This window comes from Epinephelus fuscoguttatus, linkage group LG7 (genome assembly GCF_011397635.1).
Source record: "Epinephelus fuscoguttatus linkage group LG7, E.fuscoguttatus.final_Chr_v1".
Lineage (NCBI taxonomy): Eukaryota > Metazoa > Chordata > Actinopteri > Perciformes > Serranidae > Epinephelus > Epinephelus fuscoguttatus.
Genome location: NC_064758.1, coordinates 29627524 through 29648053, shown reverse-complemented (window position 1 = coordinate 29648053; position 20530 = coordinate 29627524). Strand labels below are relative to the sequence as shown.

At 42.5% G+C, this 20530-nt stretch overlaps 1 protein-coding gene across 11 annotated transcripts in view; it reads right to left on the bottom strand.

Moving 5' to 3' along the window:
• Positions 1–20530, bottom strand: part of LOC125892096 (membrane-associated guanylate kinase, WW and PDZ domain-containing protein 1-like) — a 138686-nt gene that overhangs the window by 71619 nt on the left and 46537 nt on the right. For 10 of the 11 annotated variants that reach the window (XM_049581826.1, XM_049581830.1, XM_049581828.1 and 7 more), the window contains exon 2: positions 15689–15805. In XM_049581826.1, the coding sequence (XP_049437783.1) occupies positions 15689–15805 (117 nt within the window). Of the gene's footprint in view, positions 1–2723; positions 2969–15688; positions 15806–20530 lie in introns of those variants that run through there. The other variant, XM_049581834.1, reaches the window with a different exon arrangement.

Sequence of the window (20530 nt, the reverse complement as noted above, 5' to 3'; positions counted from 1 at the left end):
AAGGCCTCATCTACACAAGTAGTCCCTTAATACACTGGTCAGATGATGGGAGCGTCTCAACCACAACTATGGCGAGATGGCCATTTGCATCCATTACGGAGTCAGCGGGATGCATCTTTTTAGTGATGCTAATATGACTAATATGGAATATAATGCAATATTTGGTCTGAACATGGGTTAAATTTCTTTTAATTAAATGACGTGTCACTCCATCTTTATGCTCGAAGGCTGCAGAAGTCTGCAGCAACTGAGATGGACAGGTACTGGACCTGTTTTCTGATCAGCTGACCCGGAGACCAAGGTGAGTATTACGTCCGGAGTGCCGTGGCTGTGTTCAATCAGCACTTCCATCCCCCATTAAAGGGATTGCTGGCCCATAATGATTTATGAAGGGGAACGGAGAGAGAATCAATGTGGCGGAGGCCCTCAGATTAATGATTAAGCAAATAGCAGCCCCACTCCAGATCCTATCAGGGGCCGAGGTGCTGCTAAGAGCACGCCATGCTGTAGTAAGTTCAATTAACTGCCACGGGGTTGGGGAAGCTTCACCAGAGAGCTACAGTGCTTCTTCTCGCCTCCCACAATGAAACACAAATGCAAAAGCACTTTCAAATTACTTTCGCTATTAAACAGAACAAGTTAGTGCAAGATTCTTTTGTCAAGTAAATCTGCTGTTTGACAAAAGCGGCACATGTAGGCTATGGATGAACACTTTTTGGAACCATGTCGAAAGCAAAAAATGTCAAGTATGAAAAGTCTGTACTCAGATTTTCTTATTCTTTTATCAGGCAGTTCCTGGTTGAATTTAAATGTTAGTATTTTTTATACTATTTGGTTCATGACTAATTGGGTTTAGCACTGAATGTTTAAGACCACTGGCTTTTTAGTTTAGGGCTCATAATTATGTTCATCATCAGTTTTTATAAAGTTTATTTTCTCAACTAGTCTTTGTGGCTAAATAATGTCAGAGAAATGGCCATTACAATTTTTGAAGTCAAACGGTATGTCTTCAGGGTTATGTTTTGTCCGTCTAGGTTCCAAAACTATTCAGTTTTCAGTCACATCTGACAAAAAAGCCGCAGATAATTACATTTGAACAGCTCAAACTAGGTCATGTTGGGGGTGTTTGCTTGAATACTGATGAAACGATTAACTGATTATCAAAATAGTTGCAGATTATTTTTCTGTTAACTACTGAAATGATTAATCGACTAATCATTTTAGTCCTAGGTAGAGAAACCATGGTTATATTTCTCAAAGTAGTCTATATTAAAAAAGTGTTCTCAAGTATCTAAGGCTGTGTCCGCACTTTTGTGGGTATATCTGAAAATGTAGCTTTCTTTTGGCCTTTCGTCCACACGCTGAGAACACACAGAGTTCCAGTGTTGACATTCAAACAGGGAAAACAGAGTTTTTGGCTTCTAACGTTGGAGTGTGTGTCGTTATCTCCTTTGTGAGGCGTCACAAATGAGACGGCATTTCGTGCAATAGCAGACATGGCCAAAATAGTGCTGGTCCTAACCTTACTAACATATAAATGTGCAGTTACTCCAACCCTTTAGTGAGGAGCAGACATCAGAATACCTTACGAGGTCCCTGCTCCACGTACCTTACCTATAAAAGCTTTTTCCCAGGCTTCTGACCGGCCAACATTATCTTCCACTTTGCGTGGCTTGAGGGTTAGGGTTATATCTCCGCCTGTTGGTTTGGCATTTCCTGACAGCGCTTCAGATGTGTTTTTGTGTCTTTATTTGGATGGAGATTTTTTTTTTTAAAACAGTGCCTGAAGGAATGAGGGAAAAACTCTGTCTTCAAAAATACCCCGTACCCTGTGTGGACGAGGCCTTACTGGCACTTGTTTTTAAAACATTTCAAACAATACCCAGCCCTGAATTTACAGAAAGGCTAACTTTCTTTATCAAAGAGCCTATTTTATTGGTTTTAAAAGAGAAGCAGGTTCCTCGCTGTGATTGTTTGAATAAAGGGATGATGTAGTTACCCATTAAAGAGGAGAAGGACAGAGGACAGAGGGAGAAGAGAGGCCAAGCACACAATACTGCTGCTGCCCAACACAACAGGCCATTCTTTCAGCTCGCGCCACAACACTCCTCACAGCTGAGTCCCAGCCGCTATTCTCCTGCTGTTCCCCCGGCTCCCTCCCCATCTCTCCCCTTTCAATATGGGGGAGAAGAATGAGGGAGGAGGGGAGTTGGGGGGCTGAAAATGAATACTGGGCAAGCACATGCAATCTGAAGCGTCATTAGCTGGAGATCTTGTAAAAAAAACAAACAAAAAAAACACTGCACAAAAGATGGCAGGGTTTTTTTTACCTAGTAGAAACCAGTTTATTGGGAGAAAACTGGGATGAAAAAAAGGGGGACAGAGCTCCATTTAAAGCTGAGAGGAGAGAGCTAGAGCACGAGGAGGGGGTGACTCAGGGAGGTAAGAATGAGGGGAAGATGGAAAGATGTGGCAGGCAAACATGCATATGTGCACACACAACCGCCATCATCACAGGCACATGGAACAACACATCACTTCATCAATACCACACCACAAATCTGCATCAGCACTCATTCCCACAGTCTCAAAAAAAATCCACCTGCCTCTGTGTTTCTGCCTCCGTATGTATCTGTTAATTCTCCCCACCCACATCCCCTCCAATCTAATCCCGGAAGCCAGGGCATCATTCCCAGGAGAAGAAGTAAATGTCACAGATTTACCTCTACACCACCAACACCACTGCTGCTGCTGCTGCTGCTGCTGCTTTCCTCCTCTCCTCTCCGCACGTTTATTCCACAGAAATATTCAAAAAGATAAATCCAAGCAGGCTGAATCCTGCTCTCCCTCTTCCAACCAAACCACCCATGGATCATCCAGTTGTCTGTGAGCGAGTGCTAGCTCCCAGCTTGCGAGCTCATTCGGGCAGGCAGCGAGTAGGCAGCTGCCGTTTTTCTTCAAAGCTCCACAAGCAGAGCAAATTAGAGGTCCAGCCCAGCTTAGAGGCTAAGCCATTGTGAGCTATTCACACTCCAGTTCCTGTCTGAGGCCAATGGCTGCAGCCCCCCTTCATACTCCCGCCCACTCTCTCTCCCTCCCTCCCTCTCGCTCTCTCTCTTCCTCTCCACTGTCTTCCCTTCTCCTGCTATCTTAGCCATAAATATAGACGCCTGACATTACCTAACACATGGTGCCTTCTGATAAACAGCCAGCTTCAGGCAGGTCTAAGGACTGAGAAAACCTCTTCAGGGGTGAAGCTGGGTTAAAGAAGGATGTAGAGGGCAGCAAGACATGAGGGTGCGGATTCAGGATGTAGAAGAAGATGGGAGGAGGGCATCTGTGTCATACATGTAGTGTAGAAGATACCAGCTTGGTATGAATGTGTAAATATGATGACCCAGGTTTCGGGTCTTTCAGCGCAGTGTTGGCTGCGGGTTCGTTTACTATGCTTTGACTGGACTTACAGCAGAGAGCCTGGACTTCATTAGGACCTAGGGAGATTAAGAGCCCAATGGCAGACCAAAGGAAAGCTTCCACCTGGCAGTGCAGGCCTGTACCTGCATGGACATGGACTGCTGCCCAGGCAACCTGACCACAAAACGCCAGAGCTGCCCTGAGGGGAGAGGACTGCAGCTTTCTGTTTGGATTCACATTGTTCACAATCTTAGCCACATGCTCTCATTGTACCTCAGCTAAAAGTTAGAGAATAGCAGCTTTACTGGCAGCTCTGAAGTGAATCAGCAAAATGTGTTGAATGCTACGTAAGCAATATGTCCGACATTGTTTGTTTGTCATTGTTTTCCTTGAGTATTTACAGTCACCTTTGTCGCTAAGTGGTTGGACTCTTCAGTTAGCATTTGCAGTATGACTCTAAGAACATGATGTGTTACTAGTGAATAGCTGAAGGACAACATTGTGCATCGTTGTGTTATCATAAAGCTAAACTTAGTTTGCAGCATCAACAGAACATCCGTCTGTACAATTGTGCAATGTCAAACAAGGTAAGACTCCACAAATTGAGAGCTCATTTTACCTTCATTCATGCCGGCCCAGTCACCAGGATAAATGCTGGCATTTTATGTTTCTGCAAACTACGGATATGTTAAAACTTTATTTTTCTTTATGTTTCAACAGCATTGTGGATAAATGGTGGTTATGTTTAGGCACAAAAAACACTTGGTAATGGTTTTGGCTTATACACACGCTTCGGGTGGCTCAGTGACTTGCTAAAAGTGACCTGCAGCTTGACAGCCTTCTCACCTGGGTGTCACACCATCCACAATCCCCTTTACCTCCTGAAGTCAAAGTAGTGTTGTCAAAATATGGATTTATTGATACATATCAATTCTGAATATTTGAAACTAATTTTTCTCAGTATCAATACATCGGTACCAGCTACTCACTCTCTCTTAGGGTGCTTTCAGAGCTAGAGTTGTCTTGCTTTGGTCTGAATCAGGGACTAATATTTTTACAAAGTTGTATAATTGCCTAGAGTTGGTTTGTGTTCTCACAGCAGCATTTACAAGAGGACCAGATCAAATGCCTTGAACGAGAAAGCTGCTCTTGATTGGTCAGAATTTCCATGTGGGAAAAATCCAGGAAGTAAACAAAACATTGAAGAAGAGTACACTTGCAAGATAAATGTGACACTTTCTAATGTCACAATGGAGGGACAACTACGCAGGTTGATTTTAGCGCTGCTCATCGTGGAGTATGTTGCTGTCATTGTTCATTTTAGTCAAACCATACAGTTTGAAAACGAGGAGCGGCTCCAACTAGAAAACAATGTTGTGATGCATTGGATGTGCTGAATGTGCATATTAAGGCAGTAGGTACAGGAGGAGGTGCACATTAATAATCCTCCAGGACTGTAACATGCTCATGTTTAACCCAAACAATGTGTCATGTGACTGCAGCTGGTTCAGATCGAGGTCAGAACATGTTCTCACCACAAACGAATTGCACCAGAGTTCATTTGTAACCGCACCGAGACCACCTCTTCAAGAAGGTCTTGGTTAGGTTGTTTTGGTGCGCACCAGAGTGCGATTGCTGTGTTCACACCTGCCCAAACGAACCGCACTTTGGGGGCAAACCAACTTGAGTTTGACTGAACTGAACCAAACAGGGCAGGTGTAAAAGCACCCTTGTTTTCATTCTGCTGTTCTCTGCTGCTACCAACCAAGAAAAAGAAAAGCCACCATCAGGTTACAGCCCTGTAATATTCATCTTATAACAAAAAATAAATAAATTGTATGCTCTCAATGTCAATTCCCCTGTGGTTTTAAAAAATGGCATCAAATATGAATATGGAAATTAAAGTGTCATGACGACACTAGCTCGTATACGTGCAATTAGAACTACATCACTGAAACATTAATACATATTAAATGTACTAATCTAATATATCAGTGGCCTAAAGGAATGAACAATGGGAACATTTTCTTCTGGCGACTGGGCTGTACATGCAGAATATACTGGTGTGATGATTCATTAGATTTTATATCTGTGAAATGTGAATATGTCCTGATAACTGTATGACAATTGGTCAACCTTTACATTAAAATCACACTGCCAAATTTCTTTGTTGAAGGAAATCATTGGCGAATGTATCTAGGAAGTAGCCTACAGTCGTGTACGTACACTGAGTATGAAGCTACAGTCAGCAGATTAGCATAGCTTAGCATAAGGACTGGAAACAGAGTGAAACATTTAGCACGGATCTACATATATCTAAAAAAGTCTAAAGACATGATTAAAAACAATAATTTTGCCCTCTGTAGGTTTTGTTTTACTATGAGTAACAAACAAACACAAAAACAGACGAGTGCTAGCAGTTATCCCCTGTTTTCACTCTTTAAGCTAAGCTAAGCTAAGCTAACCATATGCTAGCTGTAGCTTCAGCACACAAACATGAGAGTTGAATTAATCTTCTTGTCAAACCCTCAGCAAACTGTCAAACTATTCTTTTACGGATTACCTACTCTAACAAAATGGCAGCAGTATGGTGGACAAAAGGATAAAATATTCATGTAATGTGTGTTTTAAAGCTCTACTTAGCTATTCTGCCAACCAAATATTTAAACAGCAAGCAAGAACTGCATTAAAACACTGTCAAAGCAGCACTCCTGATATAGATTGGCAGGTTTGTTGTGTATAAACACCAAATAAAGCCCGGGGATAAAAAAGCATGCTAATCCAAAGGAGTAAATATGATTGAAACATAGCAGATACTGTGAGCATCCACATGAACACAAAGTTCAGTGAGAAAAGTTGAAGCATATCCGATTTCAGATCTATCTGGCACCATCACACTCACTGCTTGGAGGCATCATGGCTCACAAACACTTTGGAGCTACAGTATGTGGGCTAGCTGGCCGCCACAGCAGATCCACATCCAAGCCATCACAAGACACTCATACACAGATTGGTCTTGTAAAAGATGACACGATCACAACAGAGAATCTTTGTTCAGTCAGGGAATTAGCAAAGTTCATTTCCTTGACCTCAAAGACAGTGTTACTGTCATCGTTCTCAGCTAACACAGAAATAGACAGGCTGGCTGGCTGTTGCAAATATAATCTGTAAATGGATAAATGAATTCACACCTGCTTTAATTAAGAATTCCAAGCTCTGGTTTTGTTCCATGTAGATCCCAGTTTGGCTCATGTGTCACTGTGGTGTGAGCAGGCACCAACTGCAGTCATACAGAGAGGACTACATGAAGCATTTCTGCAGCTGTGGGACCTGATGGTGGCTCATTAATCAGGAAGTGATCACTTTAATTTGACCTGAGTGACTCTGGGGTGATCCTGTCAACACATCTTCACTTGAGTATTCACAAGATCAAAGGAGGATTGTCTTACATGAGCTTGACGAGGGAACATGAATGGGGATTTTGAATAACAATAATATTATTGTGAGCTTCACTTTATATTCACAGTTGCAGTGGTTTCTCATCAGGATTCATTAAGTTGATGTAAGACCAGACTCGGGGTACAGCTTGTTCTGAAGGTGCAGGAACAGAAACAGAGGTGTGTTGCTGTAATGGTTTCTTCTGGATAGCGTCCCCTACAATGCCTTTGAAATGAGCCTTGAGGAGATTGTCAATAACAAATGCGACGTCAGAGCCCTCAGCCTCCAGTGCCACCTACCACCCACTTGCCAATCACACTAAAACAGGAAGGAAGATCCGCAGGCCTTTTGGCCTGTATGTTATTTATTCTAATGGCACCAAATGATGCCAGTTTGTGGCTGTATCTGTAAAATATGCTAAATATGGCAACGATAACACCAACACATGCATTAAACATAAGCCTCGCACACACATAGTCCATGTAAACACACACACACAAACACAGATCCTGCACCTGTCTTCATACATCATTACTATGCAAAAACACATATTTGCTCAGCTTCCTCAATGAGCGTGGAAGCCATCGTTTTTCCCATCCCCTCGCCGTATCCGGAGCAAAACCGTGTGTTAACACAGCAGATATTTGGTCACATGAACAAAATATGAACCGTGCGTATGTGAAAAGCAGGCAAACAGAAGCTGGGGCCCACTCATCCGTTACAAGAATGAATGGCCATCATTAGCATGAGGCTCCCCGGCAGCACCCTGCAATGCAGCGACACACACAATGGCGAGTGCCACGCTTCCCCCTGCCGTTCCCCCAGAGAAGCCCTTTTGTTTGAGCAGCATCTGGACCTGACCTCCATGCATTCAAGGCTGATGACCCTCCTCTCAGCTCCTCATCTCTTCTCCTCTCCTCTCCTATCCTAACCTCCTCTTAAAAACCTGCTCTGCCTCTACAGCAACCCCCCTCCTCCTCCTCCTCCTCCTCTCCTCTCCTATACCCTGTCCGTTCTTCACACACAGATACCCCCCTCCCTCCCTCTCCTAGCTAAGGAGAGCAGCCATCTCTTGCTTCTTGAAAAGAAGGTCTGTGTACTAGTGGGCCTTACACAAAGCCTGCAGGGTGAATTAGAAAACCAAAGAGGAAAAAGCACCAGGGCTACTGGCCATCTGTCCCTCTAGGTTGGACGTGCCTGCTCCGAGTGTGCCTGCCCCCCTCTTTCCCTCACATAATTCCCACCCCTACCCCCACCTTCCCTGATTCCCTTAGCCTATATACACAGCATCAACCACATACACACACTCTCTCTGCCATGCATACATCACAGGCTTCGGATGGCGGATGGTGGTGAGAGTGGAAAAAAGAAGGAGAGAACGAGGAGAGAATAAGGAGCTGCCACTTGCCTGGATGCAGAGCGAGCCTGGAGCCAGCAAATCAAGCCGTAATCCCTTTCTTTGTGTGAGCGGCAAACAGAGAAATTTGTCTCCAACAATGATTTCCCCGAGATCGGCAGTGGAGTGGAAAACAAGGAAGCGAGGGAGTGAAGGACAGCGAGGAGGGGAGGGAGAAAGAGAAAGAGGGAGTGAGAGAGAGCGAGGAGGAGATGGAGGGTGAGAGCAGCAGAGGCAGGGAGACAGTGGGAGCAGCTAGAGTGTGACAGAGAGAGACAGAGGAAGGCAGCAGTCACCGCCGAGCCACAGGGACGCTGACACTCACTGGAGGATTTGAAGTGAAGAGAGGAGGACGACAGAGAAGAGAGCAGAGAGGGAGAGGGAGGGTGAGATCAGGTGGGGGGAGGGAGGAGGATTGGTTCGCTCTGTGGCTCAAACGCTGGGATAACGCCGAGATAACCCTCATCCCCAAGCAGCAGCTGTAGACGTGAGAGGGAAATGAATCCCACGAGAGAGCGACTTCTCTATCAGTTGTGACATTTGCCGCACATGATAACAATGGCCATCTGTAGAAGAGGGGCAATGAAGGAGAGGGGAGGAGGGTTTGTGGGAGGGGAGGGGGTCCTATAAACACACATTCAGACACATGCCTCAAAAGAGAGGAAAAAAAAAACACCTCCATCAGTGGTGGAGGGAAAAGCACCTGTTCGAGTCAAGCAAGAGGGAGCAACACATGTGCTCAGGAGAGGGGGAGGTGAGGGGGAGATGAGAGACACAGAGACAAAGGAAACAGAGGGCCGAGAAGTGTGGCTTTTATTTGACTGCCTTTGTCATTCTGCCTTGTCATGCCAAGAAAACATTTGCATGTGTGTGTGTGTGTGTGTGTGTGTGTGTGTGAGAGACAATAAACAGGAGGTGGCAGTGATAGTAGGTCACCAAGAATGGAGAGGGAGGAACAGGAAGAAAGGAAGACAGAGAGCAAGAGGAGGGATAAACAGTATAAACATTTCAGTGTTACACCGACCAGCACTGTGCGCGGCCCATTTTTGCCTTTGATTACAAGAAAAGATAAAAGATGCTCAGTAATGACGTAAAACATTTTGCATTATTACTTAAAGGTGATCTGTTAGGCTTTTCCTTACTTAATGTTTTATATAAAGTGTTACAATGTCTAATGTTCATATCAAACGTGGCCAAAGTATCAAATTATGAGGTAAACAAATGTAAAAGTCATCCCTGTCAGCAAAAACTTCACAAATTAAAAGTAAAATTATAAAAAATATAGAGGGAATAATGAATAACAGCCTGTTTATAATGTAGTCTGTTTCAAATGAAGCTGGTAGTCTCTGTAGTTGTGGTGAGTAGAAGCCCCTATTTTTTATTTTTATTACTTCATATCTTCCATTATGAAGAAATAGAAGAATGAATGAAGAATGAAGAATCTTTGCTAGCTTGACACTAATGTGAGTAACGTTACTCACCAGTTTGCTAAAGTGCCTCTATTGTTTCACTCCATCATTTCCCCCTTTTTAATCTGTGTGGTAACATCCCTAGAGGAAATATCTAAAAGGCTGGGGTGTTGTTGACGTACAGTTGTTAGCACAGCAGATGGCTCTGTGACGGGAGAAGTCACAAACGACAAAAAGAAAATCAAACATGCAAGACTTTCTGTGGGGACGTCGTGATGTGTCCCAGACATGGCGTCAGTTGTCGTCTACTATGACACACTACATGACACATAACGATGGATACGACGCTCATTGTCGTTCACGATCCATGCCAACACCGTACTACGCTGCGTCAGGCTATAATCAGGCTGATATCCTGTAGTGTGAACCCACCATAACATAGGTCAACATGTCTCCACACATAGGAGAAGTTTTCCTTGTAGGCCGTCTCCCAGAAAGCCCTTTCTGACAGAAGTCGGAAACATTCATTTTGACCCAAACTAGGGGTGGGCGATATGGTCCTAATATAATGTCACAATTTTTTTGGTTATTTTTGCGATAACAATATTCCTGACGTTATGACAAATTACTGAAAAAATATGTTATTATGAATTTAAGCACATATAATTGCAATAAAATAAGTGGTATAGTTTTACAGTTTGCCTTTAAATAGCCAGTAAAAACTACACAAAAATAATTTCTTCAGTTTGTAAACAACAATAGTAACAACAGTTCAGATTCTGTATATAATATTTATAGTGCAACAAAATAGAATCTACCACAAATTACACATTTAAACAGCTGTACCCTGGGATCTATATATATAAATCAACAGGTGGTTTCTCTTTTTTAGCAAAATTCTACATGATTGAGTTGTTGTTTTTTCCACCTGGACCTTTATGCTCTGCCATTTCTCCTCTAATCATCACACTGTAACCTGTGACAGGCTGTTATGATACCACAACTATAACACATTCACATATATGTTGTTTTTTGTCGAGCCGCAAGCGTCACGTAGGTTTATATTACCAAAGGTTTGTGACAAAATCACTTGGCGACACGGACTCCGGTGTGCACACGCCAATAGACGAGAGGGAGAGATGCTGTGCTGCTGCCAGAGGAGCCGCTGAATGAGTTCCCTCTGAGCAGTACGAGAGTCTGAGAAGTCCGGGGCTGTTCATAAAACATTCAGGACGCCACTGTTTATTCCACACTACTGAAGCTGCTCCTCTTTTTGGAACCACTGTGGAGTCCGTAATATTTTCGCTTTCAGCCATGCTTGTTGTTGCCATGGGTAACAGTATGATGTCAATATGTCAACGAGTTGAAATATTGCGAGTATCACGATATTCATTTTTCATATCAAATAAAAAATTATACCAGTGTTATTGTGTATGATATGATAAGGCACACCCCTAACCCAAACCACAACTTTTCTCGTGACAGGCTGCAGGAATTCTCTCGCTGTATTTCGCCACCAAAAGTTAAACTATCCCCAAGTTTTAGTTTGGCCACACTTCGCCACAGATCCTTACAGCCTCAGCTCAGAGCGGCTGCCTCACCTTTTCATAGCCCTCACTTTACTGCTTGGTGTGTTTTTGGTGACAGACTTCATACTGTTTAGAATGCTGTTTCCAATGATGTTTTTTACTTTTGTTACAAGATGATGTCAGGTCATGATGTATTTATAAGTTATATTCATATGGTCATCAGCTCCAGGCACTTTACTGCAAGTAGCCTACAAACATCATGTAGCCTACACTGCTACCTGTAGCTACATGTGAGGGAAACATTTAGCTGTGATTGCCAATATTGTTAATTGCTCCTGGATGCTGGATCACATTCTTGCTGGAACATGTCGGGGTTCCAAATATTTTGATTTAGAAGCTTTTATTGGTGATTTTTTTGATAATAAGTGCAGCTGTACTTTGTTACAGTCATTCACTGGCTGCAAGTACACTGCTACATGTAGCTAGATGCTAACAGGGAAAACATGTAATCTCGGTTCCTCATGTTGTTAATAACGCCTCAATTTCAAGTCACATTTCTGCTGGAACATGTTAGCTTGGGAAGATTTTAGTTTAAAAGCTTTTATTGGTGATTTTCTTTAATGGTGGAAAGCGCAGATAAACTCTGTTACAGTCATTTGATGGCTGCTATGACAATGCAGAGATGCTGAGATACAGAAGACTATGAAACGTTGACCAATCAAAGCAGACTGGCCTTTTTCGGGAGGAAGGTTTAGGTCAACAGATGCCACAACTGAGATTTTCACACTGCAGGTGTTCCAGCACAAACAGCATGAGGAAGATAAAGTATTTTTTGACATTAAAGCATGTAAACATGTTCTTGTAGAAACCCCAAATACAAGTATGAACCAGAAAAATGAGCATAATAGGTGCCCTTTAAAAGTGAATAATAAACCTCACACAGAATTCTTGTGATCGCCTCTTACATTCTTTTCTTGTATATCATCAAAGTCCATAAAAAGACCAAAACCAACAAAGAACTGATCATACTTATAAATATTCTCTGTGTAGCTAATGCCTGAAATGCTTTATTCCTCTGTGGCATAGATCCACATTGTTTAAAAACGCATTAAAAACACATCAGTGAGCCACGCTGTTTCACTGTATGACATGTTCCTTTATCACCATGAATGTGGGCACTACAGTTTATTTTAAGTCAATCCCACATCCACCATCCTGCTGCTGTAAATACTCACTAAAGCACCAAATTCATGTCTGAAAATAGTCCCCAACAAACACTATTAACTCCTGTTTGAGTCACGTTCTCTGAGTAACTGGACATGTGTGTCCTGCTCAGATGTATCAGCAGGGACAAATGGGTTCAGGACTTAGAGAAGTTAGAAAATACTGAGGGATACATTGTTTGTTTTGGTCCTTTTGGTGGGACTTGACAATCAGAAATATATAACGGCAACCTTGTCTTTTCCTGATTTCACTACGAGTGATTTATCATTTAACCTTTTTAAATTTTGACATACAACCTGGAAAAAGTGGGACATTTCCAATTAATGAGTCATCAGACACAGCTCTTCCTGCATGGATGTGTTTAGGTAATCACTTTGCCACGGATTGTCTTGGTTTATTGGTTAATACACATTAAAACAGTGTTTCTCCAAAACGATATGATACAGTAATGTCTACATCAGCCATCCTTATGTGGTTCTCTACATTTCGGCTTCTGACCCCATAAAAATGAATTAGCAATGTTGTGAATCCTCATCACAGCTTGCGGCCTAAATGTGGTTATGGACTGTGAGCTGGAATTTCTTTCATCTTGGATTTGTCTTGTGGAGGACTCTTAGAGTCACAATGAAGTGAATGCATCAGGCATTTCACTTATTTAAGAAATCTCTAACATGCGAGGAAGTGAAGCTTTCCGCATTTTACCCATATTTAAGTGGAAATAGACAACTTTTTGCTTTAACTTATCATTATTAATAAAATGTTGATTGCACAGTGTGATGGCTATAGAATAATGACACCATCAGCATTTAGATTGGTTTCTTATAAGCCTCGCTTTCACTAAGGCTGCCCCTGACTAAGAATTTCCTAGTTGACCAATAGTCGTCATTTAGCGTCATTCGTCGACTAGTCACCTTCATGATTATGATATTGATGTAATTATTAAATGATATATTTTGGGCGGGGCAACACAGTAGTTTGAGTTGAAGGTGTGAGAAAGAACAGTATCAGTAACATTGTTAACACTGTGCTACATTACAGAGAAATACAAAACTGTACTAATGAACCTTCATTAATATAGGCCTATATTTTATCTACAAGTGCACGTCACACACTGAGCGAGCCGCCTGTTAATGACGCTGTCGGCAAAGCAGTAATGATTGTGCTAAGTGGCTAATGGGCATGTAGCTACTGACATGTTTCAGATGATACGTCATGTTTGTAGTCGACCAATGAAGATGAGTTTACATATCACCTTGGGTTCGTCCTTCACCTTCTCAAAATGATCCCACACTTTGGATTTCCTGCCTGACGTGTTATTAACTAGCCTGTGGAATAAACGCAGGTACCAGCCCTGGAAATTAACCTGACTCCTGTCTGACTGCTGAGCGTGGCCTCTTCCTGTGTCTGTCCTTTCAAATTAAATTCCCACATGGTTCAGTCATATAGGTTTTGATTTATTTTGACAAAGCACAGCTCCTAACAGAGTTCACATTTGTGTGGTTTTTTTTGTCTGCGACTAAGCGACCAATGAAATCTTAACGACTAATGACCTTTCTGGTCGACTAACTTTTGGTCGACTATTAGTGGGCAGCCCGATTTACAAAGGAATTGCATTAACCACTGCGCAACCAAAACATAAGAGCATAGTGCTTTTGTTTTCCCCACCAGCTCTCCGTACCTATCCCCGGTCACATTAAAAAAAGTTGTATAAAACGGCAAAATCCAATTTTACGGTCACTCTAGGAGGTTTTTGCTTTTGTCAGTAAAGATTTGATGCTATCAGTGGGTTATGGAAATCAGTATATCACAGCTTCACCTCCGCCGCTTTTACCTTTCACAATAAAAGCCAAACTGAAATTTACTCAGAGCATCTTACTCGGAGGCAACTCAACAAAACATCTCACAAAATCATTGCATTAATTCATCTTTAGGGCTAGACATTGTCTGTGTTGACTTAAATGATTTCAGAGGTGAGAGTATGAACATTTTATGGAATTTAAAGGCACTGGGAGATAAATGTACACAGAATTAAAAGTAAAAAATTGAAAAGGTAAGAAAAAATGTAATCCTTTTTAATCATCTGGTGAACCCTCACACTGTCTTACAAAGTGCTTTAAACATTGTTTACATTTCTATTGTGTGTATAAGTTAAATTCCAATGTAAACACTGTTTGTCCTCAGTGCACACACGCCTTTCCATCGTCCTGTGATCTTTGCAAGAGCCCAACATGTTCATCACATAATCAGGCACGAATCTATTTTCAATATATCAGAACATCATAATCCCAGGCAGGGCACCGGGGGAGGCTCAGAGAGGCGGATTTACCGGTCACATGGCAGAGCACAAGAGGACAGACAGCCAGAGATAGGGCAGAGAGGCAGAGAGTGAATAAGCAAAGAACAAGAGAGTCAGAAAGAGGAAAATAAAAAACATTAATCTAGTCTATAAGCCACATTTTATTATGGAGCACTGCAATGCAAATGAACACACACACAGCCGAGCCCCGGTCCATGGAAACAGGAGGAAGTGGAATCATGATCCCTTTCTTGATTAAATCATGTCTATGCATATGTGTGATAATCAAAACAATTCCTCAGGGGGAAACACACACACACACACACACACACACACACACACGCACAAACAAACACACTTTCTCTCTCTAATCACATCCCTAGTAGATCCACTGTGCCATTTTACTGAAACTCTTTAAGCCTCAGGTTTTGTGGTCATCACAACTCAAGTAAAAGCTTTTTTTTTTTTTTTTACATGAGTACAGTAGGAAAATGAACTGAACAGAGCTGGAGTGTGTCACCAAACCACAGATCCAACTGTTTGTGACGTAACCGAGCCCAGCTGTGGACCCTGGCATGGCGCTGGGTGTTTGGCTCGAGCCACACTTTTTGTATATTTCTCGGTTATGCAAGACAGCTGCAAAAATGGTGCTCTGGCGCAGTCAAGACACGAGTGGCTTTAATGGACAGTAATACTTAACAAAAACTACAGTGATGCTGTTTGGAAAATATTTGTTTCTCCTTTCAGAGCTGGTAAACATTTCAAGTGATGAAAGGGAAATAAAACTGAAACAGAATAATTCATGGGTGAGTGAAAGGGAAGAATGAGATTAAGAGGAGATGAAACAAACAAGAAAGAAGCCAAAAGAAAGTGGGTCATTGGGTAAAAATGAAGAAATGGTGCTAAAGACTGGTTAAATTCTTCAGCCAGATGTTCTGGTTCAAGCATCACACTGTTATCATTACGCATATTTTCTACTCACAAGGCACAGCATGGCGATACAGATTGGCTCGGATGATCTTCTGCAGCTCATGGTCGGGGGAAGACTTCTGAAACCTCAGGCTCAGGTAGTGCTTCAGGTCCTTGTTGAGCTTGTGACCTGGAAAGAGCAGACGGACAGAAACAGCTCAAGTAAACAAGCCTCGACATCAAGAAACCCCCTCGTCTCTTCGCTGTTTACATGCCAAAAGTAAGGTCGCGAAAGGCCGTGACATTTCCGTTGTTGAAATGCTCCTGGATACTAAAAGACTTCGCCTTGTTTACCCTCCTGAGCTGATCTGGGAGAACAGAAGTTCTCCAGTAAAAAACACGATGTGAAGCAACAAGACTGTCGGCATGCTAACATGCTCACAGTGACAATGCAGGCATACTGATGTTAGGTAGGTTTAATGTTTACCATGCTAGTGCAGTTTGCTAGCATGCTAATATTGGCTAATGAGCAATAAATGCCATGCTGCCGGAGGAGCCACTGAATGAGTTCCCTCTGAGCGGTAAGTCACTAAAAGTCCAGGGCTGTTCATAAAACATTCAGGATGCCACTGTTTATTCCACACTACTGAAACTGCTCCTCTTTTTGGAACAGCCGTGGAGTCTGTAATAATTTCGCTTTTAGCCATGCTTGTTGTTGCCATGGGTAACAGTATGACATCAATATGTCAACAAGTCAAATTATCGCAAGTATTACAATATGAATTCATCATATACTGTAGTATTAAAAATTATACATACAACATAATATGGCACACCCCTGCTATTTAAGTTATGGTTTTTCTGGCTTATCACAAAAGTGACAGGACAACCCAGTGTGAGTTGAGATGTTTGACTATAATCCAAAAACAACCTGCTGGTGGCACTAGAGGTGAAGTCAGGGGATGACCAAAGTAATCAGATGTTATCTGGTGGTGATAAATATCTGTACAAAATGTCACTGTAATCAATAAAATAGTTAATCAAATATTTCACCTTGGACCAAAATGACAAACAGACTGACCGAGTGACACAGTCATCCTTAGAGCATCAACCTTCTGTATTTCATTTATTCAAACTTTAATCTATTTCTTAGATGGTAATTGGACAAATCTTAAAGAAAGAAACCATAGACACTTTGAGTAGAGCAGAGAGACACACAGTGTGTAACAGGATGGTTAATTTAGAGAGAAACACAGAGATTGGGGCGGGTTTGGGTAATTGATTAAAAGAGCCTCTGATTGGCTGGAATCCCCAAGCTTACTCAGCATCCACCCAATCAGAGTTGCTGATGCTGCTGGCTCAGTTTGAACAGAGCCCCGGCGCTCACAATGGGGCCAGATGGTCAGAGCTCGCTCTCACGCCAGGGTCTCATTTAGGACCATTTAATGATCTCCAAATATATCATCCATGTCTGGGAGAGCTGGCAAGCAGTTCTTGGGGGAGGTGCCATGGCCTCCTGTCGGCCCCCGATCACAGCGGAGGAGTTTCTCTTGGCCCGGTGCTTTCAGATGGCGGGGTCAGTGTGCTGACTGGGTAGGTAGAGTTTACTTTGGAACTAATGAGAATTAAAGTTGTGGGGAAACGGCCGGCAACGTTTAGGCTTCTGTAACGTCACAGATTTCATTGTGAACATAAATACCTGGACATTAAAGTGATACATTTAAGTGAGATTTGATTGGATCACTAAAAAGTGGGCGTGGCTTTGCACATATGTCAGGATATAATGCATTAGAAGACTGTTTAACCTCCACCCACACCTCCCTCAACAGCTGTATTAGATCAACGGAGAGCTGAATAAATTAGACATCAGCCACATCCAACACATCGAAACTCTCCATTTTTAACACTTCATATGCTTGTTGTGAACTTTTGCTCTTTGCAATACCCAACCAACAAAAGGCTTACTTTATTCAGTAAATAATTTAAAGGAATAGTTTGACATTATTGGAAATATGCTTCTTTGCATTTTTGCTGAGAACTAGATGAGAGAATTGATACTACTCCCATGTTTGTAAATGGGAGTAGTAAACAGTAAATGATGAGCTGGAGTCAACAGATTAGCTTAGCACAGAGGCTGGAAACAGGGGAAACAGCTTGGCTCTGTCCAAAGGTGACAAAGTCCACCTACCAGCACCTCTCGTGCCGGCCTTATACCAGAAAAAAAAAACCATTTCAAGTATTTTCACTGTAGCAGACAAATTTTCAATCTTGGAATAAAGTCATGACAGATTTGCTCGAGTCGAGGAGCACTCCTGTCATCTCAATTGTTTGGTGTAAGGTGATCATAAAACTCAGTCTGAGCTCTACTGAGTCTTTTTCTCGTCTCAGTCTCATGAAACCAAACATGTTTAATATTATCATGAGTTTTCAGTCTTGGCTCTTACAAATAGTGAAGCTCAGTGATGTGAACATTGTCAACAACTAATAGCTGTGCTCTCTCCAGCACCAAACAGGAAGCAGCAAACAAGGTAGACAGTTAACATGGAGGGGACTCCGTGGAGGTAAAAGAAACAAGTCTTGTTTATCTTGGGCTGTGAAAAAGGAGGAGACATAGGTGGACTAGTGGGGTTAAAGAAAGTCTGAAATAGTTTGCTTCTCATTCCAACAGTCTCCTCCCATTAAAATAGCACAGCTAACCAACAGAGGCTGGTAGCAAGCTGAGACGATGCCAAATTGACAAGAATGCTGTTAATATACAGTGTCTTTAATTTTGTGTTTCTAGAGTTATGTGTTTTTGAGGACATGTAAGGAACTGTTAATATGTCACATTACTTGTGAGGAGTTTGGCATAATTTTTTCCACAAGGAGCAGGATGGGACATGATCTCAAAGAGAATCTGGAGCCCCATTTCCACCAAACACTTTCAGTATGGTACCTTTGGAACCAAAAGTAACCCTTCAGACATGGTACCTAGACCCTAGCATTTCCACTGCAAACAGTACTCTTAAATGTGAGCGGGGTTGCCGGCAGCTGCATCCACAACTTTTCACAGTGGAAATGGAATGGAAAATAGTTTTTAGTTTTTTTTAGTTGCAAGATCTCCAGCCTGCAAAATCTTATGGACTGTGACTAATAACCCACATTGTACATAGGTGTGAGAGGGTGTCAGACCTTAGTCTTTGAAAGTCTTATAGTGTATGGTAGGCATAAAGCTCATCAATTAATACTCAATATCTTGTTTGTTTAACCTGATCAAAAACTATCATGTAAAAACAACAGGGGCTCATATGTTGAACCTTATCTTCGTCTGGACCAGTTGCATGAAAAACCAGTCGAGACTCGAGGAAGCAGGCCAAGTCTTCAGTCTTAAAGCTAAGCTAACTGGCCGCTACCCTCAGCTTCATATTTACTGTGCAGACGTAAGAGTGGTATCAATCTTCTAATCTAAATCCTGACACAAGAGCCAAGGAGTGTATAACCTCCGATTTGGAATTCGGGCTATGGTTGAGGTTTGTGAGTGACAGTCCTGCTAAAGAGGCAGGAAGTGCTTGCAGCCTGAGAGGAAGTGCTGCTGCTGAGAGACTGGAGTCGGGGACAAGGACAGACAAGCAGCAGTGTAGCAGCTGAGAAAGTGAAAACCGTCTTAAAGCAGAGGAGTATTTGTCATCTGCCCTGAGGTGTGGCCCTGTGGTGACATCATCATCTGTCAGCTTCACATCCACCTCCTCCACTCCATGGACACATCTATAAATACTGAAGCATGTAACACTGATAATGTGAAGTCCTAAAAGACACAGCAACACATACAAATACTAAATCTAAACCAAATCAGACCCTGATGCGTTCGTCAAAATGAAGCTTGACAGACCACAACTCAAAACACATCCTTCCTGACACATCTGTCACACAGATATCTGCATCACTATCAGGACAATACCAGTAGTAACATTTAAAGGCGTAAATCACCTTCATAAACACAGCTAAGCTAATGTTATGATAGCTGTAGTGTGATTCTGGTGTGGGGCATTCTCTACCCAGAAGTGGAGACACTGGTTGGTAGTCTACCTTGCTGTATTTTTCCGTTCCTCTACACACACACACACACATATACACACACATACACACACACATGCATGCACGCAGCCCACTGTGTAATTCAGTGCAAGCAAAGCACAGTCAGGTAATTGTTACCTAGCAACCAGCCAGTGCTGACGACCATCATTACGGTCCCTGCTAGGCAAGCAGCAGTCAGATTGTAAGAGGAAAAACAGATACAACAGCACACACACACACAGGCACACACACACACACACACACACACACACACACACACACACACACACACATTTTACATATACGTGCATTCTCTGAATTCATCCTCTGCTGCTCACATCCCATGTTTGTGCTGATTTGATTCATACACACAGCTCCTCAACAGAAATAAAATCTGTTACACACACATTAGTGTTCAGTGTTCAGCGTCGTGTCAGTTTTGCTGGCTCAGATGCTTCCCCGAGATAAGGACCGCTGTCAGGAACAACCCCCCTCCTGTGGATACGTACAGCTAGCAGAGGGCGGGCCGCCCAGGTGTCATGCTCCATCAATGAGAAAGTCATCAAATATTTAATATTTATGAGGATTAAAGCCGTGTGGATCAGAGATTACAGTCACACCACTGTGTGTGTGTGCACTTCATACACTGTTTACTTAGCTTCTCCCCGGATTGTTAATCACAAGTGCTGTTTCGCTAACGAATAACCAGATGTTACGGTGCTGTGGATGTCAAATGGAAAAATAAAACCATACTGGTGTCTAGCTGCTCGACAAAATAAGTTCCTCACAGATGCAGACAGCGTGTTCATAGTTTGATATGAGACATCTCAGCAGGGTCACAGTTTGATACGTCTTCAGATCA